Source organism: Nuphar pumila, chromosome 12 (genome assembly GCF_984573655.1).
Source record: "Nuphar pumila chromosome 12, dmNupPumi1.hap1.1, whole genome shotgun sequence".
Lineage (NCBI taxonomy): Eukaryota > Viridiplantae > Streptophyta > Magnoliopsida > Nymphaeales > Nymphaeaceae > Nuphar > Nuphar pumila.
The window spans coordinates 30,358,128-30,386,090 of record NC_143260.1 but is presented as its reverse complement, the minus strand read 5'-3'; the positions used below and the strand labels follow the sequence as shown (position 1 = coordinate 30,386,090).

The 27,963-nt window shown below is 36.0% G+C and overlaps 2 protein-coding genes and 1 pseudogene across 2 annotated transcripts; 1 reads left to right on the top strand and 2 right to left on the bottom strand.

Annotated features, from left to right (window-relative positions):
* The first annotated feature begins 21,481 nt into the window (after nucleotides 1–21,481).
* Nucleotides 21,482–23,845, top strand: LOC149820500 (FCS-Like Zinc finger 8-like). Its single transcript, XM_089981812.1, has 2 exons — nucleotides 21,482–22,500; nucleotides 23,695–23,845. Exons 1-2 carry the CDS (start codon nucleotides 21,482–21,484, stop codon nucleotides 23,843–23,845), a joined length of 1,170 nt encoding a protein of 389 aa, XP_089837938.1.
* Nucleotides 23,846–25,913: 2,068 nt separating this feature from the next.
* On the bottom strand, nucleotides 25,914–26,531 carry LOC149820499 (pentatricopeptide repeat-containing protein At5g48910 pseudogene; annotated as a pseudogene).
* A 208-nt stretch (nucleotides 26,532–26,739) lies between these two features.
* On the bottom strand, nucleotides 26,740–27,526 carry LOC149820498 (pentatricopeptide repeat-containing protein At1g50270-like). The gene is made up of 3 exons (XM_089981811.1): nucleotides 27,418–27,526; nucleotides 26,950–27,329; nucleotides 26,740–26,901 (listed from the first exon to the last, which is right to left on the bottom strand). Exons 1-3 carry the CDS (start codon nucleotides 27,524–27,526, stop codon nucleotides 26,740–26,742), a joined length of 651 nt encoding a protein of 216 aa, XP_089837937.1.
* Between the last annotated feature and the right edge of the window lie 437 nt (nucleotides 27,527–27,963).

Genomic DNA, 27,963 nt, shown 5'->3' with positions numbered 1-27,963 from the left:
ACACTGGAAACAAACATATTTCCTCAAAGAGGAAATGGTGGTGAAATTTTTTGCATCAGAACATCCTATTCATGTCATAATGACACAAAGTATTCAAATTTCTAAAAAAAAAAAATCACTGCTTCAGAATGTAGACACAATTAGAAAAAATAAAAAAAAGTGATAAAAATATTAACATCAAACCGAAAGAAGGGGAAAACTGTGTGTAATCCCCGGTAGGCAGGGGGTTCTTAGGAGTTTTACCAACTAAAGACCTGCTAATGTGCCGCAGGTGATGGAGGGTTTCTCTCATATTCTAGAAAAAAAGTTGTATACAATTTAAAGTATCATGTTCATAAGATACTCTAATATTTATTGGCATCATCTAGTGCTAGGAGTGTACACAAGCTGAGTCTGGGCTGTTCGAACTTGGCTAGCTTCAAAATGCTTCTGTTCAAACTCGGCTCGAGTTCTGAGCCAAGCTTGAACAGGATTGTCCAGACTCAGCATCATCTAGTGCTAGGGGTACACGCTCAACTCAAGCTCGGAGCCAAGCTTGAACAGGATTGTCCAGACTCGACTCAGTTTCGAGCTTGAGCCGAGCCAAGCCGAGCTTGAATGACATTTCAAATGGTAGAGAGATTGAGAAGGTGAGATTCGAACCCCAACCTCTAAAACACATACAACTCATTTATATTCACCGACGAGCTCGAGCTAGCTCGGATCATTGTGCACCCCTATCTAGTGCTGGTTGAAAACCTATACCATGGGGTTCATTACTTTTTTTGTTACTATGAAAAATGGGGAGACCACCCCCGAAATAAAAAACCTAGTCTCACTGGCTATGCTTACCGGACTTACAGTTGCTTTCCTGACAGTGTAAACTCATGACATATCCCTTGCCTTTAGAGAGTTGCCTTGCTTCCTCACAAGCAAGAGACTTAATGCCCTTGGCCCTTCTTATATGCAAAGGGATGATGTCCATGAGAATAGGACTCTGTCCACTCGTCTAGTGGCTAAGGCCCCCTCTCACTGCACCAAACCCCTTGGGGCTCTATAGGGCCTATAACTTATTAATGGCATCATGTATAAGGTATATTTGCCCAATGAACATGTTACAGTCAATTATCAGCAGCAACAAGACCAAATATTGGTAGACTGAACCATGACTTTAGAGATGGTACCCAACCACCAGCCCCACCAGTTTTTGGCATTACCATCATTTAAAAATAGTTAGTGCAAAATCAGTCCTGTACCATCCATTATATGTTGAATCATATTTGCCACCCTTATGGGGTAAGGAATCACCTAGTTGGAATAGGAAAGGTTGTTTTAATAAAATCTGATCATATGGATGTGTTCAATATGTTTAAAGTAATAAGATTCAACTCTTGAATTGTATTTTTTCAATGAAAAAAATGATTTCAAGGTTGAAAATTTAAAACATTATAGGCCATTGAGTTTTCAACTCTCCAAAAATCCAACATACACAAAAGAAAAAGTTATCCAAAGAGTCAATTTCTACTAAACCAAACAAGTTGGATATAAAGGGTCATATATAAAAAAAAATAAAAGATTCTAAAAATTTATAGTTTTTCACTAGGAGGTTCCTTTCCTACCAAGGTCACCAACATATCCATACTAGGGTGTTAGTGTCTATCTATCTATATATATATATATATATATATATATATATATATATATATATATATATATATATATATATATATATATATATATATTGAAAGTGTTGTAGGATCGATGCAACGAGTACTAGAGGGAGGGTGAATAGTGCTTTTAATCTTCGTCTTTGAAATTTGAAGGAATTTGAATACTGCAAAGCAATCACACACAAAGAACACAAGAATTTTATCATGGTTCGGTCTTTCAGACCTACATCTAGTCTCCAAGCAAAACCAGCTTGAGATTTTCACTATCACACTTTTGTCACCACAAGATCAAACAAATCAAAACTGAACCCACTTTCAGCAACAACCCTGCTGAAAGCAAACTTCTCCTTTAAACCAAGGAGACTCTGTCCTTTTACAGAAAAATTAAAATAACCAACTTACAATCAACCTATCAGCCTTTCTTATGAATGCAAATGGAGTGGAATAGGCTTCTAAGGCTACTGAAATACTCAACTCACAATTTCACTAACTCACAAAAATAATTGGAGTGAAAAACTAGAGTAAAAATACTCATTGAGTGAGAAAACAAATACTTAAATGAATAGGAGTGAAAAATAAAGAATTTGATGTTTCTCTTGATAATTTTGAGTGTAGATCTCATTCTTATTTATAGCTAAAGAATTCAAGACGTTGGTGGTACGAAGGGGTGTCAAACAGAAGTTTTTGAATAGTAAAAAACATTTAAAAAATGAAAGAACACAACTTCTGAAAGTTTTAGAAAATGGTTATATTAGTCGACTGGAATAGTTATTAGTCGACTGAAATCAAATATTAACAGACTGACTGTTATCGTCAGTCGACTACTGTATCTAGCTGAACAATTTTAAATTCTGGATTTTAAAACTTAGTCGACTAATGAAAATCATTAGTAGACTGAAAAAAACTTTTAGTCGACTCTGCTAAATTTTTCAAAAATTGAACATTCTGTCTGGTTGACTAAGAAAACTTTTAGTCGACTGTTGTTAAACTTTTCATAAATCAAATTCTCGGGTCGGTCGACTAAGAGTCGATTAGTCGACTAATCAGAAAGTTGACATTTTGCTTTAAAAAACTGACATAAAAAAATCGGTCGACTGATGAGTCTATTGGTCGACTTATAAACCTGAAAATATGGGTAAAGAGCTTTTTAAAATGATTTTTTCCAAGGATTCTTTTAGAAAAAAATTTCTTAAGTATTTTAAGGTGAAATGCAAGTAAGATATGCAATCAAAGTAAGGCTTTTAGAAGAATCTAAGACTTTTAAAGAAATTTATATTTGCACACTTGTCTTCACAGATTCTTCAACGAATTCTTTAATTCTTTTCATCTTTCAACATTGCCTTAGCTGAAATTCAGTTATTCTAGTTGTTTATCATCAAAATCTTGTACTTGAAATGTTGTGTACAACTTCTTTGTCTTAACAATGTCTCCCTTTTTTATGATGACAAACTAGTCACAGATAGAGCATTGATAAATAGATAAAAAACTTAAACTTACTCCCCCTATCAATATGTTGTCAAAACATAAGAAGTTAGTATAATATTAAACACATAGCATAATATTAAACACATTCATCAAACATATTCTTCTCATGCATATTAGTGTTCTTCTTCTGTATATTGGTGTTCTTCTCCCCCTTTGTCATGATCAAAAGGAGTAGGTGAAGTCAGAGTATAAAAAAAAAGGTAGATACAAGTTCAAAATATTACAACCCAAACAAAATGTTATCAAATCAATATCAGTAAACAAAGTTCAAGAGAAGTGTTGCTTGAGTATCTCCTTGATTTCAGCTATACCAGATTGGATAAATGAAAGTTGTTGAGTAACATCTTCACGAAATGTATGTTGTTGAAGTTCCAAGACTTCAATGCGTTTCAGAATTTCATCATCATCTTTTCCAGTAGAGAATCTTTTCCTTTTGCCTTGAGATGGAGGTGATATAGGAGATGGTGATGGTTCAGAAGATATAGGAGATCCAAAGGATGAGAGTACTAGATAGGAATGTTTCATGTGTTTAAGAACAATTTTATCAAAGATTTTCTTTTGAGTAACAGACTTTTCAGTATCCAGAAACACTTTAAAATATTTAAAGATTCGAGTAAGGATTAAGCCATATGGAAGAAAAGGTTTTTGCTTCCATAAAGTAGTAAAGAAGACATGTGCCCAGTTTGTAGATATATTTTCAAATAAGACATATAGAGCAGTAGAAAGATCAGTGAAAAAATAATTAAAAGATCCTGTCTTTGGAAGAACATTGTGAGCAAGAATTCTTCCTGCAATTTATGCGCGCAGTTGAAGATTAGTATTTTGAAAAGGAGGACAATGAGGAGCGCCTGAAAGTAGTATTTGGTCAAAAATCTTTTCATCCTCAAGTTCAATGGAATTAAAAAGAGTGCCAAAAGATAGAACATTAAGAATTTGTCCAAGAAGTTTGTAATTAAATTCGATTTCAACATCTCTAACGAGAGAGGAAAGAAAACCGGTATCGTGATCTATTTGCAAATTTGTGTAAAATAAATGGATCAATAAAGGATAATAATCACAATCGAAAGAAGCATAAAAAAGATATGAAATCTCTGTAAACAATGCCTTGAGATTATATTGTTGATAGACATGAAAAAGAACATTTCGACCAGGTAAAATCAGAAGGGCAGATATAGATCCAAACCTATCATACAGAAGAGGATTTTGAAGAAGGCTAAGAGAGAATCTATGTCGAGCCTTGGCTGTGGGTGTGGATGAGGAAGGGAAAGCATGTCTGGAGGTGGTTTTCTGACGAGGCATCGTCATCAAGAAAGAGGAGACAAAGAAGATGGAACCTGCAGAATATGGTGTTGCCGTGGTGAAGGACGGAACGCTGTAAGAAATATGGCATTGCAGTGGCGACGTCCGGCGCTGCAGACGTTATTCAGCGCTGCAGAGATTGTTGTCATCGTCCGGCGAGTGAAAGAAGGATGTTGATTCTCCAAGGGTTTTAGAAAAGAGGGAAAGGGATGATATAGGAGAGGGAAAGAGAGAGAAACATAGGGGTTTTGTAACCTAAGTCGAATGCCCTTTGTTTTAAAAACAAGTAAGAAGTCGGTTCTATTTTTTTTTTAAATATTAACCAACTACCAGTCGACTAATCATCAAATGTCAGTCAACTAAAAAGTTCAGTTTTGAAAATTTTTAAGTAAAACAAAGATTTTAAAAATAAATTATAAGTCTAATAATGAGCAAATGCCTAGTTCTCTTCTAATTCTTATAAAATCTTCGTTTTTGAGTAGTTTAGTAAAGATGTCGGCATGTTGTGCATTTATGGGTATAAAAATTAAAGAAACATCTCTTTTTAAAATATGATCTCGTAAAAAATGATGTCTCACTTCAATATGCTTAGTTCTTGAGTGTTGAACATGATTTTTCGAAAGATTTATAGCACTAGTGTTAGCATAATAAATTATTGTTGTGGAGTAATTCAAACCAAAATCTCTTAAGGTTTGTTTCATCCATAGTACTTGTGAACATGCTAAACTAGTCACTATATATTCTGCTTCAGTAGTTGAGAGTGATACTGAATTTTGCTTTTTACTAAACCAAAAGACTAAGAAATGTCCTAAGAAGTGACAAGTTCCACTAGTACTCTTGCGATCAGATTTGCTTCCAGCAAAATCTGCATCACTATATGAAACTAAATAGAAGAAAGATGATTTCAGGTAAAACAATCCAAAGTCTTAAGTATCTTTCAAGTATTGAAGAATTTATTTTACAACAATTAAGTGAGATTCCTTCGGATTGGCTTGAAATCTATCACACATACAAACACTAAACATTATATCAGGTCGACTAGCAGTTAAGTATAATAGAGATCCAATCATACCTTTGTAGAGCTTAGTATCTACAGTTTTACCATTTTCATCTTTGTCAAGAGAGGTAGTTGTACTCATAGGATTTCTTCTTGATTTAGATGAGTCCATGCCAAATCTTTTAAGAAGTTCTTTTGTATACTTTGCTTGGTTGATGAAGATTTCTTCTTCAGTTTGCTTTATTTGAAGTCCAAGGAAGTAGTTTAATTCGCCCATCAAGCTCATTTCAATCTCTTTCTGCATAGCTTTAGCAAATTCTTTGCAAAGAGAATCATTAGTAGAACCAAATATTATATCACACTACAAGAAACCCATGGATTAGCGATGACCTAAATCCGTCGCTAATCCATCGATAAACAGCTTAGCGACAGATTAACGTCGGATTAGAGACGAATAGTTTCCATCACAAATTTTTCGACGCTAATTAGCGACAGAATATATCTGTCCCCCATTCCGTCGCTAAGTAGTGACAGAATCTATCTATCGCCAGTTCCGTCTCTAAGTTGCGACGAAATAACGAATGCCAACATACGTCGCAAGGCCATCGTTACTATACGGCGATTTTGTTGTTGCGATAGATTTATAGTCGTCGCTAATCTGTCGCTACATTCAACGCTAATAGTAATTAGTGACGGATATATCCGTCGCTAATCCGTCGCAAACAAGGAAAAAATTTTTAAAAAAATATTTGAAAATTAAATATCGAGAAAAATGTCTCGTGATATAATTTATATTTCCTGTACAATTTATATTTCCTGTGAATAAAAAACAAAGTACACATCAAAATACATATAAAAGGAAACTAAAACAATTAATCGATCCACTGTAAAATTTGCAAGTTCTAATTATTTACAATTCAACATTTACATTTTTGAAACAAAAAGAAGGTAGAACAAATTCAACACATGAATATAATCATCGCCAAGATTTTGTGCGTCCTCTTGTTCATTGTCTTGATCTGTCCCTTCAGCTCCACTACGCTGATTATCGCCAGCAACCTACACAAGAAAAGAAAGGTCAGTATTGATAAACAAAATATATTGAAATACATTATACTCTATATGTGATTCTATCATGCTCATATGTGTTCTAAGGCAGTAAAAAAATTGTATATGTGATTCTATCATGCTCATATGTGTTCTAAGGCAGTAAAAAAACTGTATATGTGATTCTATGATGCTCATATTTGTTCTTAAGGCAGTAAAAAAAACTTATATGTGATTCAATCATGCTCATATGTGCTCTAAGGCAGTCAAAAAAATGTATATGTGATTCTACCATGCTCATATGTGTTCTAAGGCAGTAAAAAAACTTTATATGTGATTCAATCATGCTCATATATGTTCTAAAGGCAGTAAAAAAACTTTATATGTAATTCTACCATACTCATATGTGCTCTAAGGCAGTAAAAAAACTGTATATGTGATTCTACCATGCTCATATGTGTTCTAAGGCAGTAAAAAAACTTTATATGTGATTTTATCATGCTTATATGTGTTCTAAGGCAGGCAAAAAACTGTATATGTGATTATATCATGCTCATATGTGTTCTAAGGCAGTCAAAAAAACTGCATATGTTATTCTATCATGCTCATATGTGTTCTAAGGCAGACAAACAACTATATATGTGATTATATCATGCTCATATGTGTTCTAAGGCAGTCAAAAAAACTCTATATGTGATTCTACCATGCTCATATGTGCTCTAAGGCAGTCAAAAAACTGTATATGTGATTCTATCATGCACATATATGTTCTAAGGCAGGCAAAAAATTGTATATGTGATTATATCATGCTCATATGTGTTTTAAGGCAGTCAAAAAAACTTTATATGTGATTCTATCATGCTCATATGTGCTCTAAGATAGTAAAAAAACTTTGTATATGATTCTATCATGCTCATATGTGTTCTAAGGCAGTCAAAAAAACTTTATATGTGATTCTATCATGCTCATATGTGCTCTAAGGCAGTCAAAAAAACTTTATATGTGATTCTATCATGCTCATATGTGATCTAAGGCAGTCAAAAAAACTTTATATGTGATTCTATCATGCTCATATGTGATCTAAGGCAGTAAAAAAACTTTATATGTGATTCTATCATACTCATATGTGTTCTAAGGCATGCAAAAAACTGTATATGTGATTATATCATGCTCATATGTGTTCTAAGGCAGTCAAAAAAATTGTATATGTGATTCTATCATGCTCATATGTGCTCTAAGGCCGTCAAAAAACTGTATATGTGATTCTATCATGCTTATATGTGTTCTAAGGCAGACAAAAAACTGTATATGTGATTATATCATGCTCATATGTGCTCTAAGGCAGTCAAAAAAACTGTATATGTGCTCTAAGGCAGTCAAAAAACTGTATATGTGATTCTACCATGCTCATATGTATTCTAAGGCAGTAAAAAAAATATATATGTGATTCTATCGTGCTCATATGTGTTCAAAGGCAGTAAAAAAAACTGTATATATGATTCTATCATGCTCATATGTGTTCCAAGGCAGTAAAAATATTATACTGAAATATTATAATAAAGGTCAGTATTGACAAACAAAATATACTGAAATAAATTATATACAATGCACCTATGTTAAGGCAATCAAAGTTATATAAAATCTAACGACATGTAATACATCACATGAAACTTTCATACCTGAGAGGCACCTGCAAACGAAGCTCCTCTATTCTGCAAAAAAATGTTGAACTCATCCCGGAGAACGTCGGCAATTGTTTCATGGAAGTAGTCATGCATTGTGTCCTTAACGATCTGACGTACATCATCCCAAGAATCAGTCGGATGCTTGGAGTTGATGTTGATGGGAGAAGTCTCTGAGTCGTGACTAGAGGAAGCAAAGATTGGTGAGGTGTTCATATTACTCCCAAACCCGAATACACGACCATTTTTGGGTTCACCTGATGCAGTCACCCATGCTGCATGATCAAATGATGGATGCTGAGTAGAGTCATCGCCATATCGCTCTACCATCTGTTGCTTATATGACCCCTACAAAATAATGTTTACAGTTTGAATTAATAATTAAGAATTACAATGCTTATGATAACTTGTATATTATAATGATTATTAATACAATAAATATATACAGTTGTCGTTCTCGCCTTCTCCGATACGAACTCTCCCGTGGTCTTACGTTTATGTGTTTGAACAAACACATCCTTATATGGCACAATGTCTTCTTTTTCTGCTTCATGTGAAGTGAAATGATAAAAGATTTAGTTAACATGTTTGAAACAATACTTATAAAATTGATTTGTTTATATATTGATGAGTTACCATTTTCTTCAGGTGGCTCCCAAAAGTCCTAGATCCACCTGTGTGTAGATGGGCTTCAGACATTTTCGCTCGATTTTGTGCAGCCTTCGCTGAGCGGTTTCGAAATGCATCCCCAACCCACTTGTCACACATTGCATCCCAAACATCTGACCTGATAGTAGAAGGTCCATGGCCCTTCCACTGCAGTGGATCATCTATCCTGCCAGATGTTTTTCTTGCTGCAGTTTTCATATTGTGCACCATGTCTGCAAATCGATTGACAATCATCTTCTGCCACACCTTTCTTGCATCATGTTCCTCCATCGTAGTCGCGAAGCGATTCAAAGCCTACACATATTTTCAGAAAGTTAGTAGACATGACTATAACAAATAATTAAATATGAAACACATTAACTATGACAAACAAGTGTATACAGTGAATAAGGACCACAATCTATCTATCACCTCTTTTGGATACTCTTTTCATTGAGCGATCGGTCCTGGTAGATGTTGAAGTAGTGAATTCCTAATATCGCGTACTACTTCTTGTGGCTCGAACCTCGTACTGCACATGAATTGGTACATAGTAAATATTAATATACAATATTTATAAGATATGCAATAAGTGAAAATAAAATATTTATGGTCGATTATCGATATACATTATTCAAATGAGTCTTCTTGTGCCAGACTGAGAAGACTCTGCATCCTGTGTTGGCTTCTGACTTGTATGATCAACTGGTGTAGGTGGGTCATGTACAGATGAAACATTATCTGTAAAAAAATACGTTAGAAATTCTCAGAATGCACATTTCAACTAATCAAGCATCCAATTAGTTAAATGATATACCTATCAAAGAAGCCTGTGAAGATGAAGGTTGAGTCTGGCTACTACTGGATGAACGACCACTATAAGCTCCACAAACCATATTCTAACAAATAAAAAATGTCATGCAATACATTCAAATTGTTTCAAATCATTCACATCAAGTATTTCAATACATTCAAATAATTCAAATCAAGTATTGCAATATATTCAAATTATTCAAATCATTAGAATACCTGCAAATCATTCAAATCATTGCAATATATTTCAAATCATTCACATCATTCAAATCAAGTATTGCAATACATTCAAATCATTTGAATACCTGCAAATCATTCAAATCTTGTATAGGTGATGTCTAACGCCATGAGGTTCTACAAATCGATTGTTCTTACAAATCTTGTAGGGACACCTAATCCGACCTGTGGGATCCACTGTACTGACACTTGCCGTTGCAAATTCAATAAAACTTTCAACGCCATCCATATATTCATGCGATAACTCATTGTCAACTATCGTACGGTACATCCATTCACGATTTGCAGTCATTTTTGCCATATGATGTTACGAATAGTATCCTAACCAGTTAAAAGAGAATCATCAAAATGTTATGATAAAGAAAATATCAAATTTATCATGCAATATATGGTGTCATACAATCACAAGAATTATGATGCATGTATTGATAACTTAATATTTTCATGTGCAAACTATTCATAACACGATACATTCATTTGAAGCATGCTTTTATTATACAATTTCACATATAAGTCATAATCAAATTGAAAGTAACTACATGTAAGCATGTATACAATCACATCAAACATTGCAATACATCGAAAATATTCATATGAAAAAATGTTAAACATGTACCTGTAGCAAACACACTCCAATATCCCGCTAACTACTACCAAGCCTATTATGGAATCCGTACTTCAAAAATAAGAACACTTTTATTCTTATACATTAAAATCATGCTCAGCAGGATCTCCAAACTCCAACAAAGCAGTCCTAAATATCAACAACTAAGTGAGTGTATGAACAGTAAAGTGTTGCATCCAATAAATTAAATAACATGTGATGTGCTTGCATCACTTACTCACCACGGGTATTTACCTGATTTGCATTATTTTTGTCACTTACTTACCACGGGTGGCGGGGCACAAGCGGGATCCGTTGAGAAATCTGTAAGAGACAATGTATTAAAATGAAGTCACCCTCTGCCAAAAGAAAAAAAATTAGAATAAATATCAAAGTTGGACGGGATTCAGGCGAGGCGGAACGCCTCCCAGGCGTCGACCACCTCTCCGTTCGGCCCAACAGGTTTTCAAGTTCAGTCGAGCAGTCAGTAGGTCAGCGATGTACGACAGCGACACGAGGTCTCCGAAGGCAGTGATCATCCCCCGAAGCTGCAGGCACAGGGTGATACCGTGGTTCAGGAACCCGACGATCGCAGGGCGCCCCCCGGACCGTCGCCCCCCTGTCAAAAAAAAAAAGAGGCAAGAGGGGCGACCCCCTGCCGGAAAAAAAAATGAGCCAGGGGGTCGCCCCCCTGCCAAAAAAAAAAAGAGGCAGGGGGGCGACCCCCTGCCCGAATAAAAAATGAGGCAAGGGGGGCGACCCCCTGCCAGAAACTGGCAGGGGGTCGCCCCCCCCCCCTGCCGAAAAAAAAAGAGGTAGTGGGGCGACCCCTTGCCCAAATAAAAAAATGAGGCAGGGGGGCAACCCCCTGCTAGAAAAAAAAAACAAGGCAGGGGGTCGCCCCCCCCCCCCCCCCCACCCCCTGCTGAAAAAAAAAATGAGGCAAGGGGGGCGACCCCATGTCCGAATAAAAAAATGAGGCAGGGGGGACCCCCTGCCAGAAAAAAAAATGAGGCAGGGAGTCCCCCCCCCCTGCCGGAAAAAAGAGAGGTAGGGGGGCGACCCCCCCTGCTGGAAATAAAAAGCGAGGCAGGGGGTCGCCCCCTGCCCGAAAAAAAAAAGAGGCAGGGGGCGACCCCCTGCTCGAATAAAAAAATGAGGCAAGGGGGGTGACCCCCTGCCGAAAAAAAAAGAGAGGTAGAGGGTCCCCCCTCCTTGCTGAAAAAAAAAGAGGCAGGGGGGCGACCCCCTCTGCCGAAAATAAAAAATGGGTCAGGCAGGGGGGCGACCCCTACCGAAAAAAAATGAGGCAGGCAGGGGGCGACTCTCTGCCGAAAAAAAATTCAGAAAAAAAAATGACCCATTACCTGGGAGACGTCGGGCGGCAGAACGGGGGGCGATGGACCGGGGGAGGGACAAGCTGCGATGGTCGGTGGACCGGGGAGCGACGGGCGACGGACGATGGGCCGAGGAGGGCGGCAGGCGGGGGACTACGTCATGCAGGAGAGACGAAACAGGAAAGAGAAAGAAGGGTTCTGATTAGGGATTTACAGGAAACTTATTGACGGTCTACGTCCATCGCAATTCTGTCGCAAATTTATATGACCAGTTAGCGACGGAATATTTCCGTCGCTAACATTGTCGCTACGTAGCGCCAAAAAAACTTCTGTTGCCCAATCCATTGCTAAACGTCGTGAGTATTGCGACATAAACCTGACGTCGCTAAACCGTCGCTAATTAGCAATGGATTTGGCGATGGAAGTTGTTTCGTCGCTATTTTCGTAAATATTACGGATTTTAGCGACGGATTTGTTTCTCTCGCTAATCCGCCATAAAGTTGCGACGAAAAAAAATCGTCGCAAAATTTCGTCGCTAATGACCATTTTTCTTGTAGTGTCATCAACATAAATTTGCATAATAAGAATATCTGAATTTAGATTTTTAATAAATAGAGTGGAGTCTACCCGACCGATGAAAAAGCCAGATTTTTCTAGAAAACTTTGTAGTCTTTTATACCATGCTCTTGGTGCTTGTTTGAGTCTGTACAAAGGTCTTTTTAATTTGTAGACTCTTTTTGGGTATTTCTCATCTTCAAAGCCTGGAGGTTATTCTACATAAACTTCTTCATTGATGTATCTATTCAAAAATACACTCTTAACATCAATTTGGTATAACTTAAAATTCATGTAGCTAGCAAAAGCAAGCATCATTCGAATTGACTCTAATTGAACCACTGGTGCAAAGGTTTCATCAAAATTTATGCCTTCTTCTTGGTTATAGCCTTATGCTACTAGCCTTGCTTTATTTCGAATGACTTCGTCGTTCTCGTCCAGCTTGATCCGAAAGACCCATATCGTTTCAATTACCAGATGATCCTTTGGTCTATCAACTAGATCCCATACATCATTCTGAGTGAATTGGTTAAGTTCTTTAGATTTGGCCAAAAGTCAAAATTCATCATCACAAGCTTCATTAATATTCTTTGGTTTTATTTTTTATATGAAAGCAAAATTTGTAATATATTCTTTCAGTTGCCTTCTAGTTTGGACACCACTCTTTATTTCTCTAATAATCTGCTTATGTGGAAGATTATGAAGTTCTTTCCAAACCGGTGAAAGATTTTGAGGAATGTTTTCTTATGAAGCGCTTTCTATCAAAGGTTCTCCTTGAGGTATGACTTCTTCTCATTCGCTTAGAGGTACAACCTGCTCACAATTCTCATCAAATACAATATGTAAAGACTCTTCAATACAAGAAGTTCTTTTATTAAAAACATGATAAGCTTTGCTTCTAGAAGAATATCTAAGAAATATTGTTTCATCTAATTTTGAATCATACTTATTAAGATTATCTTTGGTATTTAACAAGAAGCATTTACTACCAAAAATTTTGAAATATGAAATCTTTCGTATACGATCATAATATAATTCAAAACGTGTTTTATGTAAAAATGGTCGAATAAGAACTCGGTTTAAAACATAACATATTGTATTTACTGCTTCAGCCAAAAGTATTTTGGTAATTTTTTATCTTGAAGCATGGATCTAGCATATTCTTGCAATGTTCTATTCTTTCTTTCAACAACTCTATTTTGGGAAGTTGTTCTAGGAAAAGAAAAGTTGTGAGATATTCCATGTAAATCACAAAACTTTAGAAAAGATTCATTTTTAAATTCTTCTCCATGATCACTACGAATAATAATAATAGAGGTAGATTTTTTATTTGTAATTCTTCTACATAGTTTAGAAAATTCAGAAAAAGCATCATGTTTGCTTTTCAAAAAAATTACCCAAGTAAAACAAGAATAATCATGCACTATAACAAAAGCATATTTACTACCATTCAAACTTTGAATTCTAGATGGTTCAAATAGATCTAAATGTAAAAATTTGAGAGGACGATTTGTTGAAACTATATCTTTTGCTTTGAAAGAATTCTTGATTTGTTTACCCATTTGACAAACACCACATAAATGATTCTTTTTATATGATATTCTAGGTAGACCTCTAACAAGATCATTCTTGGATAACTTAGAAATTAATTTGAAGTTAACATGCCCAAGTCTCTTGTGCCATAAGCATTGAATTTCATTTGAAGCAATAAGACATTTTTCATTGAAGGTGAGTAACTTATCAAGATAAAGTTCATATACATTGTTCCTTTTTTTTCTTTAAAGATGATCTTTTTAAAACAATAATCAGAAATTAAGCATAAATCAAGTTCAAAAGAAATGAAAAAACCTTTGTCACATAATTGACTAATAGATAACAAATTATGCATTAATCTATCTACTAAAAGAACATTTTCTATCAAGGCAAATTTTGGATTACCAATATTACCAATACCGATTACTTTTCTCTTAGTATTGTCACTAAAGGTGACGGTTCCTCCATCCTTACTTTGAAGGGTGGAAAATAACTCTGACCTTCCAGTCATATGTTTGGAACAACCGTTGTCCAATATCCACTTGTTCCTTATTTTGTGTACCTACAACAAAATTGAAAGACAAAGCATTTGACCCCTTTTAATTTTTGGGTCCATGAGAGTTAGTCTTAGGAACCCAAATTCATTTGGATTTTGGTTTTCTTTGAGAATAATTACTCTTTCTATCATAAAATGATTTAACATTTTTAGAATGATAAGATGGATAATCATGTCTAGGCTTATATGCATTGAAAGTACCATGATGTGATATGTTTCTACCATGATATACATGTCTAAAAAATTGAGTTCTTTAAACCAATGATTGAGAATTTTGACTTTAATTCTTTACCACATAGTTTGGTCTATTTTGATTTTCAAAGAAACTTATCCCAATCCAGTTTTGTTAACCGAGTATCTTTGAGAACCAAAAAGTTTTTCTAGATTTTCTTAACCATTAGTGAACTTAGTCACTATAGAGAGAAGATCATTAGATTTTTCTTTCAAACTAGATATCTCTTCTTGTAAGACATTGGTTCTAATGCTAATTTCTTTTATCTTAGATACTTGAAAAAAGTTTTCCTTCTTGAGATCTTTCATCTCTTGAAATAATAAATTGTTCTTAGAGTCAAGAGTCAATTTTTTTGTTTTCAACTCTTTGTTTTTAGAACTTAGACTCTTAAATTTAACATATAAATTATTAAAAGCTTCTAATAAGTCATCATAATCAAATTGACTTACCGAGTCTTCTTATGCTATAAAGCACATGTTGGTGACTTTTTCATTTGATTCTTCATCGAAAGAAGAGTCACTTTCATTCCAACTTGCTTGAAATGCATTTTTCTTCTTGAATTGGTCCTTAGGCTTGATTTTGAGAAGTGGACAATCTTTTTTGATATATTCAGCCTTTTTGCAGTTGAAACACTTGGCTTCATCAGGATTTAATGGTTTAATTTTTTCACCTTTCTTTGAAATCTTTCATTTTTGATGAATCTTTTGAATTGCCTAGTGATAAGGGTAATATCTTCATCTTCATCAGAATCTTCAGAGTCTAAAGTGGCTTTGATTGCAAGAGATTTCTTCTTTGGTTCTTCTTCTTGTCTATCTTGAAGTTGAACTTCATATGCCATCAAATTACCAACTAAATCTTCAAGAGAAAGGGTGTTTAAATAATTGGCTTCCTCTATTGTTGTGGTCTTTCTCTCTCATTCAGAACTTAAACACTTCAGGACTTTTCTAACTAAATCCACTTACGAATATTCTTTCTTAAGGGATTTGAGAGTATTAGTAATATCGGTCATTCTAGTTATCTTGTCAAAAATTGACTCATTTTGCTTCATTTTAAATAACTCAAATTTATGAACTAAAGAGGCAATTTTAGATTCATTTACCTTTGATGTACCTTCATGAGTCACGAGAAGAGTATGTCAAATTTCATTTGCAGTAGAACATTGAGATATACGATTGAACTCTACTTTGTCAATGATACAATATAGCACATTCATAGCTTTGGTGTTGAGTAAAGTAATTTTCTTTTCTTTATCGGTTTATAGGATGAAATCAGTTGATGGTGCTTGGTACTTTTTTGAAATGACTCTTCAAATTTCAAGATTCATGAATTATAAGAATATTGTCGTTCTTACTTTCCAATAGTCATAGTTTGTTCTGTCAAATAGAGGAGGATGAACTGAGGAGCATCCTTCTTTGTGCTGAGAAGACGATGTTGTTGCCATGTTAGATAATGATAAGATCAAAAGATAACAAATCTTGCTCTGATGCCAAATGAAAGTGTTGTAGGATCGATACAATAAGCACTAGAGGGGGGTGGATAGTGCTTTTAATCTTCGTCTTTGAAATTTGAAGGAATTTGAATACTGCAAAGCAATCACACACAAAGAACACAAGAATTTTATCCTGCTTCGGTCTTCCAGACCTACATCCAGACCCCAAGCAAAACCAGTTTGAGATTTCCACTATCACACTCGTGTCACCACAAGATCAAATAGACTAAAACCGGTCCCACTTTTCGCAACAACCCCACTGAAAGCAAACTTCTCCTTTAAACCAAGGAGACTTTGTCCTTTTACAGAAAAATTTAAATAACCAACTTACAATTAACCTATGAGCCTTTCCTATAAATGTAAATGGAGTGAAATAGGCTTCTAAGGATACTGAAATACTCAACTCACAATTTCACTAACTCACAAAAAGAATTGGAGTGAAAAACTAGAGTGAAAATACTCAGTGAGTGAGAAAACAAATACTTGAATGAATAGGAGTGAAAACAATGGATTTGATGTTTCTCTTGACAATTTTGAGTATAGATCTCATTCTTATTTATAGTTAAAGAATTCAAAACATTGGTGGTACGAAGGGGTGTCAAACAGAGATTTTTGAACAATAAACAATATTTAAAAAATGAAAGAACGCAACTTCTAAAAGTTTCAGAAAATGACTATATTAGTCAACTGAAATAGTTATTAGTCGACTAAAATCAAATATTAGCAGACTGACTGTTACCGTTAGTCGACTACTGTATTTATCCAAACAGTTTTGAATTTTGGATTTTGAAACTTAGTCGACTAATGAAAATCATCAGTAGATTGAAAAAAACTTTCAGTCGATTCTACTAAATTTTTTCAGAAATCGAACATTTTGTCTGGTCGACTAAGAAAACTTTCAGTCGACTGCTGTTAATCTTTCCAGAAATCAAACTCTCGGGTCGGTCAACTAAGAGTCGATTAGTTGACTAATCAGAAAGTTGATATTTTGCTTTGAAAAACTGGCGCAAAAAAATCGGCCGACTGATGAGTCTATTGGTTAACTAATAAACCTGAAAATGTGGGTAAAGAGCTTTCTAAAATGATTTTCGCCAAGGATTCTTTTAGAAAAGTTTTTCTTAAGTATTTTTAGGTAAAATGCAAGATATGCAATCAAAGTAAGGCGCTTACAAGAATCTAAGACTTTTACAGAAATTTATATTTGCACACTTGTCTACACAGATTCTTCAACGAATTCTTCAATTCTTTTCATTTTTCTTCATTGCTTTAGCTGAAATTCAGTTGTTTCAGTTGTTCATCATCAAAATCTTGTACTTGAATTGTTGTGTACAACTTCCTTGTCTTAACATATATGAGTTAATATTGGATAATGTCACAAATACAAACACTTGTTTGTTTTATTTTCCATGAAACTAACCTTGTAGATGTGATCTATATGTTTTGTTTAGTGAGAATATGCTCTTGAATCATTTTGACATGTTCTTATAAGGCTTAACAAATCAATGACATAATGTGTGATACTTTCTTAAGTCATAAGATCATAGATAAAACATTATCCAATAACCGGTTCCCATTATTTTTTGTGTAATGAATTCATCCATGAGGTTGGTTTGAATTAAAACAACCTGCGCCACAAAGATCAGAGGTGTTTGAATGTAATGATGCCAGTACCAAATGCTCTCTCTCTCTCTCTCTCTCTCTCTCTCTCTCTCTCTCTCTCTCTCTCTCTATATATATATATATATATATATATATATATATATATATAACCTCTCTAATGGGAAAACCCTCCCAAACCTTTTCAATCTGCATTTTATTGAATTTTTGTTGTTTTTTTTAAATTTTGACCATATAGATGTGATCTATTTGCTTGTTTTTATAGAAATCATTTCTTGGAGCATTTGATTCTTATGCATGGATAGGTTTTTACATATTTTAAAATCAACGGCATACAATTTTTATAAATTTTTGAGGCTCTAAATATTATTTTTCTATCCAAAATTCATGATCTAAGTATCAATTTATAGTAAATCAATCATGCTGAAACACCAAAAAAATTCTATTTGAGAGGGTTTTCATTGAGGAGGAGGTTTCCATTCAGTTCTTGGAGCATTTGATTCCGTTGCATGGATAGATTTTTACAAGTTTCTAAATCAACGGCATATAAATTTTATAAATTTTTGAGGCTCCAAATATTATTTTTTATCCAAAATTCATGATTCAAGTATCGATTTATAGTAAATCAATCATGCTGAACGCATCTGTATGGTCAGAATTTTGAAAAAAAAAACACCAAAAAAAATTTAAAGGAGAGGTTTGGGAGGGTTTTCATTGAGGAGGTTTCCATTCTCACATATATATGTTCTTTTAAGACATGTAACACATCTCCAACCCTTTTGACTTATATAATGAGTTACCATCATTACAAACAAATGGTTCAAGCCAAGTTACTAGAACTAACGGGGGGCGCCTATTTGGTGGGAGCAATTTGTGAAAGTCACCATTTGATGGGACGTTGCAAGTTCGAACCCATTAAATAACTGTCTTGTTGTATAACCACCAGTTGGGCTTGTTCGCTGGAAAAGAGGGGCCTCAATCCCTCAACTTTGTCATAAGAAAACACACGCTATATACTAAAACTGTCACTGTATTCATAAGGTCTACAACCTATGATTAAATTAAGAACCATTTGTTTCATTGGCGGACCATGCTTTGTCCTAAAATGAACCGTTTGCAATGCAGAACTGGAGCCCATTTTTAAACATTGTATGTACAAGTAGACAACCAAGTTCATAGTAGGACCAGTAAGAGTTCTGAATCTGAATCCAAGCCATAGTCATAGGATCCAGATCTGAATTTTAATTATGGTACACACTAGATCCGATATAAAAAGAGATTGAGAGAAGGTTTACATGTAAAATCTGCAAATGGATCAGATTTTTTCTCGATCAAACAATATATGTGAGAAAGTACTGGCTCAAATTTGAATAAAAAAATTTGGCTAATGTAAGTCGGTATGCTAACTGAATATACGTTCTAATCTTATATTAAGATCCATATCCTAAAATAATGTGTCATATTTGGAAAGGAGGTCCGCCAACATGATCCATTTCCACCTTATAACTAACCATTATAGATCAAAATAGGTAGTTTACATATAGACCCCTCACATGTGGAAAATTTACGGTTTGGACTGGGGATGAAGGGTATAAAATGGGGATGGAGGCGGGGACGAAGGTTAAAATCCATCCCTGTTCGGGGATGGACGTACCCTTTTTCCCACCCCGCCCGATCCCCGCCCCAGGATCCCATCCCTGCCACTTTTCCCCGCCTCATCTCACCCCGCCCCGCCTCATCCCCGTTTGAACCGGGGATGGGGGATGGAGGACATGAAACGGGGATGAAGGCAGGGGTGGAGGTTAAAATCCATCCCCGCGAGGGATGGAGGTTCTAATCTTGAGGGGGGGGGGGCGGGGGTGGAGACCTTGTCCCCCGGACGGCCTCACTGCCATGATGCTGTGAATTGCTTTATCTATTTGAAATTACTTATTTACCCTTAATTGCAGCTACAAAAGTAAAGCGCTACCAAGAAAAAGTTACATTCAATGGCTAAAAGAAAAAAAAGGTCAAAAGTGTCAATCTTTCATGAGTTAAATTAGAATTAGGTGAGCCTATAATAAAGAAAACCAGAGTTGCGTGAATGAAAAAACATCTCAAATGCTCATTTGAGCTATAGTTTAAAAAGTCAGGAGCTCTTTTTAAATATTTGAAACCTGAGGTGGGTCAACGTAAGTTTTCCACATAATGGGTGCAAAAGATAAGATCATATTCGTCACTAGTTGAAAATCCAAGTATTTCCAAAAGTTAACCGTATAAAACTAGTATACTGTAGTACATTATACGTATTTCTGCAAAAATCCATGCGGATGGTGCCTTATAAGCCAAGACTCGGTATGATTTCGCAGATTTTGATGCAGAACGCAGGAGCAAAAGATTTTTTTTTAAAAACAAAGGGAAAACAGGAGTAGTAGTCCACAAGCTTCAATCCTTTCTTATATATACTACTATCCTATTGTTACCCACGTTTGTAACTCTCGTCTCTCTCACCGACCTGAAAAATCCAGGTTGGGCTCTTATCCCACACACCCACATTCTTTTTTTGAAGTGGACTCACCCACATTCTCAAAGAGCACAGAAATCTCTTCCCATATGGCATTGATCATCAGATTGTTCCTTCTTGGTGTTCTGAAGTTTGGATCATCTTGGCCTGCTTGTGATGATCTCATGCTTGTTTCATGGGTTTGTTGTGGTCCTTGACATGGTTTATTTGTTTCCTTTCTGTGTTGCAGTCCTTTCAGCTTTTACTTTCCTGCGTGTTTGTTTTCTTGAGTGGGTGATCTTCCAATCACCTCTAATCATGCTTTTGTTTTGTGGGTGTTGGTGTTTAGCATTGCATTTGCATGATCTTTTAGTTTGTTTTAGTTTATTTGGTGATTTGGGTGTGATTTTTCTGAGTTCTTTTTATCCATGAGGTGGGTTTTGTACTTTTGTTCAGTGTTTGTGCTAATCTTTTGATTTCCTTCGTCTTCCTTTGATCTTAATATATGGAGTTCCCTCTTCAATAGGAGATGGTTTTCTTCTTTCATTGCTTGTGGTAATTTCAAGATGGGTTTATTGCACTTTTGTTGTTGCCTTCCTAAAATGGGACAAAACCTTCCTTTTTAAAGATTTAAGACCATTTTTATTAGTCTTTGTTTGGTTTGATCAATTAGATTCATATATTTTTTGTCTGAGATTTGTAGATGGAGAAAATCTGGGTTTCTTTTGGTGTTTGTGCTGGAAAAGAAAGGATCTTCCCTTTTCCTTTTACTATATGGGTTTTATTACTTTCTTCAATTTGGGGTCCTTTTTTTTTCCTTTACCTGTCTCTGTTTAATGTGATTTGCGTGTGTGGGTTTGTGCTAATTGCAGTTTAGCCTCACATGATCCTTTTTGAGTTTTTCTTTTTGGTTGATGTGTGCATGAAAGCAAAAACTTTTGTTGAGAGAGAGAGAGAGAGAGCTTTTTTTTTTACTGTGGGTCCTTTTTCCGTAAACTTGTGACTATGCATTCATCTTTATTTTGCTTTTTCAACTGAGAACTGGCTATCTGCAATCTAGGGCCATCGTCTCGGTTTTGACCATCTCATTTCGGTTGATCCTATCGTTGTTCATTCCTTTGCTGTTGATTCGTCATTGTGGGTTTTCGGTAACCAAATTCTGATTCTTGCCGTTGATCCATGCAAGTTTGAAAAATCTGATTTTTTCAGGTTTTTAATAATGCTGAGGAAGGTTATGAAAGACCAGAGTAAGGGCGAACTCATGTCTGATTCTTGTTCAAATTTAGCACAGAAGCACAGGAGCACTTCCTTTTTCAGCATCCCTGGCTTATTTGTGGGGTTCAGTGCAAAGGCTTTATCGGACTCTGATTCTGCTAGAAGTCCTACCTCCCCTCTAGATTGTAGGGTCTTAACTGGTTTTGGAAACTCATTGTGGCCACAAAGGTCAGACCTTGAGAGTCTCCAAAATCAAAGGAAGTGCTGGTGTTCTGAAGGCATTGGCCTTGGTATTGTTGGCTCACTCACTGATGTGAAGATCCATCAGCCTGAAAATTTTGTAGGGAAATCAGAGAGCAAGAGCATACTTTTTGGGTCACAGTTGAGGATTAACGTCCCTCAATGTAAAGGAAACCGAAACCATTATTTGGAGAAGATAGGTCCTTATGTAACAAGTCCCAAGTCCTTACCAAACTATGTCTTCTCTGCACAAAGTAGGATAAAGTCTGGTCTTTCACACTTGGGATGTTCCCATTTTGCATTAGAATCAAATGCTTCTCCGGTGGAGGCTGAAGAATCCAACAAATGTCAATCATGTTCATCTGAATCCATCGTGAATAGTGCCAAGTTCTTATCGAAGTCTACACAAACCAGCTCACTCTGTTCTGATTTGGATGTGAATACAACGTTGGGATTTCCTTATTTAAATGTGGGAGCTCATGAGTTTTCTACTAGTTCAAGCCATAGTCTTAATGGTGGTCTATCTGCAAGCGAGATTGAGCTTTCTGAAGATTATACATGTGTAATAACTTATGGCCCAAATCCTAGGACAAAACATATCTATGGAGATTGCATCTTAGAGGAGAATCATATGTTTGAGATTCCTGTTAGTAATAAGCCAGAAGAGTTGGGGATGGGGGCAACATCACCAGGTTGCAAGTCTTTCCCGATGGATGAGTTCTTGGGCGTCTGTTACACATGCAAAAAGAAATTGGTGCAAGGGGAAGACATCTACATGTACAGGTTTCTCTTTAGATCCATTTTAATTTATTTCATTCTTCTCGTTTTTTAGGAAAACATGCATTGAAAGAATGGTAAGCTTTTGCTGATAATCTTAATGGTATTCTTTTTGCATTCACTTTCTGTCTTAGGTATTGATTGTTTGTGTGAGTTTAGTTACATCAAACACTGTATGGTTCTGCAGTTTCCATTGGCTGCCTTTATTTGTTATACGTAATACTTTTTGAATGAAGGCTTCTTTATCTATTTAATATCTTGATATTGGTTGTTTAATTATACGAAATGGTTTTGGTTGATAGTTTATTTCAAGTTCAATTTTGTTTACCCATTGTATTGGTTACAAGTATTGCTCAGGAAAAATGTGTCCAATTTCCATGGCTTTTGCTGGCATTTCATTTTGCATGCAGCTGTCCATATACTTCTTCTAGTCATTAACAAATTATGTTCTAGATTTTTGTTTTGGTATATCCTTCTATCATTTAGATGGATAACTAGATTTATGAAGTTACATAGGAATTAAGTAACCAATTCATAGTTTTCTTTCTGTTGTATAACAGTATAATATTACTAGGTTACATAGGAACTAAGTAACCAGTTCATGATTTTCTTTCTGTTGTATAACAATATATGTTACTAGGTTATATAGGAACTATGTAACCAGTTCACAATTTTTTTTCTATTATTCTTTATATTTTATGTATCATACATTGTTTTGAAATGGATTTGGATTTAAAGTTTAAACCTATGTTCGGTTGGTCTCTTGTAAAATTTTGAGCTTGTTCAAGCTTGCTTTATACGGAGATTGCATATGCGTGGGACTCTAGATTCCCTCTATTCTTTGTTTTTCTTGATAGTCAAGCCAGGGGTTAACACCCAATGGAATCTGAACCAGACTCCCTCAGTGAAGGATAGTATCTCTCATCACTCCATTTATCTTATTGTCCTGCCCTGGATTCAACCTGTTAAGTTGAATTGTACAGATTTTTTTGGTTACATCAAAATGGTTACTTCCTGCCTTTTATTGGTTTTTACTCAAAATTGGTTGCATTAATGTATAGTGCCTTCCTATCAGTTGCATTTTATATATCCAGCATCTAGTTACATTGTAACAGTTTCCTCATTCCTGTTCATGATATATTTGGATCTAAACAAAAGGGTGCATGATTATCTGAGTTTATTGTTTCTGCCTGGTCACAGAGGGGAGAAAGCATTTTGCAGCTCTGATTCCTGCTCACAAGATATTATAATTGATGAGGAAATGGAGGAAACCACAATCTGTTCATCTCCTCCATCTAAATTTGCCTCTTGTGATGAAATTTTCTTCCCTGGCTTGGCAGTGGCAAAGTAGGACTGAAGATTACTTGCAGAGCAACCACAATCCTAATATGCTGAACTTAGAGGTAAACAATTTGATTGTCTGTTCATAAAGAGCTGTATACGTTTATCCCTGGCAGCCACGGATGATCATTATGTACATTTTTTGTTGTTTACTGCGCATGTTTAAAACGGATAAGCATCCTTTATGCCGTGAGGATGGTTCTAGAGAAAAGGTGGTAGCAGGCTCTAGGGTTCCTTTGCATATTTTTTTTTAGTTTTGTCGGTTCCCCTTCTATGTTTTAAGTTGGAGACTATGTATAAGCCCTGAACTCTAATTATTGAAAAAATGCTACTTTGCTACACGTCTAAGCATCTCCTCATTTTTTGCCCTAATGTTTGTTAAATCATTTTTATAAAAAGAAATGACTAATAATGTTCAGAACTGACAATTTTTGTTACCCTCCACTTTGTGCTTCCAGGCATTCAGAATTGGATGACGCACTTGCATTACTGGCATCTCTCTCTCTCTCTCTCTCTCTCTCTCTCTCTCTCTATATATATATATATATATATATATATATATAGTGTAACAAAAATTACATGTAATCTTAGATTCAAGAACAAGATGCTTTATCTGGCCAAATGCTTGCACGTGTGTGTATCAATCGGTTAATCAGCTCCAATTAAATGTCACAGCAGTAACTCATCGTTGAGCTAAACCATGGAGTTGAGTAGCAAGGTGCCAGTAGCCAGAGTTTCGGCTTCGGTTGATTGATAACTTGTGTTAATCTTTTTACACATCAAGATGTACCTTCTTGTGTTCTGTTAGGTAATGACACTCTAGATGGTGTATGCCTCGAATGCTTGTCACATTAACTTGCCTAATTGCCCTTTGATTAACTCTTGAAAGAAAACAAACAAAACACTCTTCCCTGTTCATGATACTAAAGTTTCAGTTTTACATACAAGAAACTCTTGAAAGAAAACAAACAAAACACTCTTCCGGTCTTCCCTGTTCATGATGCTAAGGTTTCAGTTTTACATAGAATGCTTGCTTTTGGTAGTCTTTGTGCATTCCCTGGATAGGCTGAAGAACTGTGTGGCAATACCGCAAGTTCACAAACCAAAGCATTTGATGGATTTTTCCCACCTCTGCTGATGGTATCTTTAGGTTCAAAGAGTCTTTTCTGAAACAGTTCAAAATAGGCTTATGATGTATCTGGTTAGATGCAGTTGCTTACAAAGCAAATAGAATTCCTGTCATGCAGAGCAAACTGACGATGATGTTTTCTGTATATATTATGCAAGCTTGAAGAGGAATGACTTCACATGATTGACGTGTGTATTCGATGAACTCCTCGAACCTTGTTCTAGGTCAACATATCATTTTGCACTTCTAAATGCTGCAAATCATAAGAACGCCACGTTTATAAGAGTGATCATGGTAAAGAGATTGAAATTTTGGCATCGTTCAATTTATTCTACAAGGCAATTCACATTAAATTGGAGGGTATCCTATAGGCTCTATTACTTACAGTGCGCTAATTTGGAGTGTATCGCTAATATGGAATGATACACTATACAGAGAACCAAAAGCCTCCAGTATGCCAAACATCCAAAGTTGTCATGCATGTAACGAACAAATACCACTCATTCCCATGTGTTAGTAAACAACTGCTTCTCATTGATCAACTGAAAAGAACTACAACTGGGAAGCTTCTTCAGTTTCAACAATAATCTCTGCATGAACATGAACCATCGCTGAAATGGTGAAACCTATAGTTGTCTCTGATGATAATTTGTCGGTCATATATGAGTGATACTAGTTTCATGAAAGAATGGCAATCCTCTCATATTCGGATGTTATTCACAACCTGAATGAATGTCACACTCTTGTTGATGAGTCCAAATGCAACAGCTAGCTTCTCACTGTGGTGAGAGACCATAGATCCATTTTCATCTGTATCAAGAGATGATTGAATCTTTTTTTTATTCATACCATCAGAGAATAGATATCTTCTGAACATGGATGGTGTCGATCCCCTGCAGTGAATTGATGTACAGCACCATCAATTTCAATCAAGCTACATCCTGGAACCTTAGTGGCGCCCTGCTTCCTTCATCATTACTCTAACCCTGCTGACATCTTCCCATCTTTCTTGTTCTGCATACATGTTTGAAAGAAGAACATAGGTAGATTGGGTTTGTGGGCCCAGTTTCAAAAGACGCTGAGCCAGACACTCGGCTAATTGGACATTCCGATGAATCCTACAAGCACTCATCAATGATCCCAATATGGAAATGTCTGCTTCAATAGGCATAGCCTCGATAAATTCTTCTGCCTCAGCTAACCACCCTGATCTACCAAGAAGATCAACAATACAACCATAGTGTTGGATTCTGGGCTCAATCTTGTACACCATTTTCATTCTATGGAAATAGTGGAAACCCTCAATGACTAGATCACCATGACTACATGCAGATAAAAGAGAAATGAATGTTACATGAACAGGTTTTGTCCCTGATGCTTCCATATCAGAAAAGAGATTGATTGACAGTTTGGCATTTCCATGTATTGAATATGCTGCAATAATAGCAGGCCATGCATGGACGTTCTTCTCTGATATCTTTGCAAACACCACTGCAGCTCTCTCTACGCTTCCACACTTGGAATACATGTCAATTAGAGCAGTGTCCAAGACATTATCCAGCTTCATGTTACTCTTTTCAATATATATATATATATATATGAATCCATTTCCCATAATTCAGTGCTCCAATTTGAGAACAAGATGATAATTAATAAACCAACCATGGTGATCTTATCTGGTGTCATCCCTCTGTCCTGCATCTCATGGAACAATGCCATGACTTCCTTTATCATGTTCGATTTAGCATAGTAGGTGATCATGTTGTTCTAAGATATCACACCGTTCTCAAAGACATGGCTTCCTTTATCATGGTAAATTTAGCATAGCAGGTGATCATAGTGTTCCAAGAGATCACATCCTTCTCAGGCATCTCATCAAACAGCATTCTTGCCTTTGCTATGCTTCCACATTCCACATATCCACTGATCAAGGCCTTCTAAGAAACAACATTTTGGCATGTTAAGCTGCAGAAAACATCATGTACACTAGACAATAACCCGCATTTAGCATACATGTCTATCAAAGTATTCCCAAGGAACCCATCCAGTTCAAGGCCTCTTTTAACGATGGATCCATGGATTGATCTGCCTAGTTCTACATTGCCAACATGGGCACATGCTAAAAGCACTGTCACTAAAGTAACTTTGTCAGGTTCAACATTTGCAACTTGTATTTTGCAGTACATATCCAAAGCTTCATCAAATCCACTACCCTGAACATAACAAGCAATGATTGTAGTCCAAGAGATCACATTCTTCTTTGGCGTATCTTCAAACAGCCTCCTTGCAGTCTCTATCTGCCCACATTTTGCATATCCACTAACCAGTGTGGTCCATGCGACCACATCAGCCTTTGCCTTATTGTCTTCAAAGAGTTGGCGGACAGTACTGATTTTCCCACTTTGCATACATATCCAACAAACTGTTAAGAAGACTCCCACAAATCTTCAAACCACTCTCCTCAATATACTGGTGTCCGCTTTCTCCCATCTTCAAATCATTCAATCTCACGCAAGCAGAAAGCACAGTGACCATGGTCACCTTATCAGGTTTAATCTCCATCAACCGAAAGAGCTTCAGTCCTTCCTATGTGCAACCCAACCGAATATAGCAGGACAACATAATATTCCATGAAACAACATCTCTCTCAGTACTTCTGCCAAACATTTGGCGAGCTTGGATGACTTCACCAAATCTCGCATACATATTCATCAGATTGTTCCTCGAAATCCTATCTGATTCGAACCCCATTTTCACGATTCTACCGTGGACTTCTGCTCCTTGCAGCACTATGGAAAGAAGGAACACTCACGAAGAATTAGGCAGAATGCTTGAATGCTAGGGGCAATTCCTTGACTTACCATTCTATCATAAACCAAGATCACATTATGCAAATTGAGAGGGCTTGATTTACGAGCAAAACTATGTTACCAGCTACTCCTACGTATTTATGCTACTAAAGCAAAACAATGGAAAATACTGAAAACAATGCATAAAAT

Coding starts and splice junctions, on each gene's coding strand:
- LOC149820500 (XM_089981812.1), top strand. CDS start 21,482: ATGCTGAGGAAGGTTATGAAAGACCAGAGTAAGGGCGAACTCATGTCT. Junction 22,501..23,694: donor GAAGACATCTACATGTACAG/GTTTCTCTTTAG, acceptor GCCTGGTCACAG/AGGGGAGAAAGCATTTTGCA.
- LOC149820498 (XM_089981811.1), bottom strand. CDS start 27,526: ATGGAGATTAAACCTGATAAGGTGACCATGGTCACTGTGCTTTCTGCT. Junction 27,330..27,417: donor CCAGTATATTGAGGAGAGTG/GTTTGAAGATTT, acceptor AACTCTTTGAAG/ACAATAAGGCAAAGGCTGAT. Junction 26,902..26,949: donor AATGCGGGTTATTGTCTAGT/GTACATGATGTT, acceptor GTTGTTTCTTAG/AAGGCCTTGATCAGTGGATA.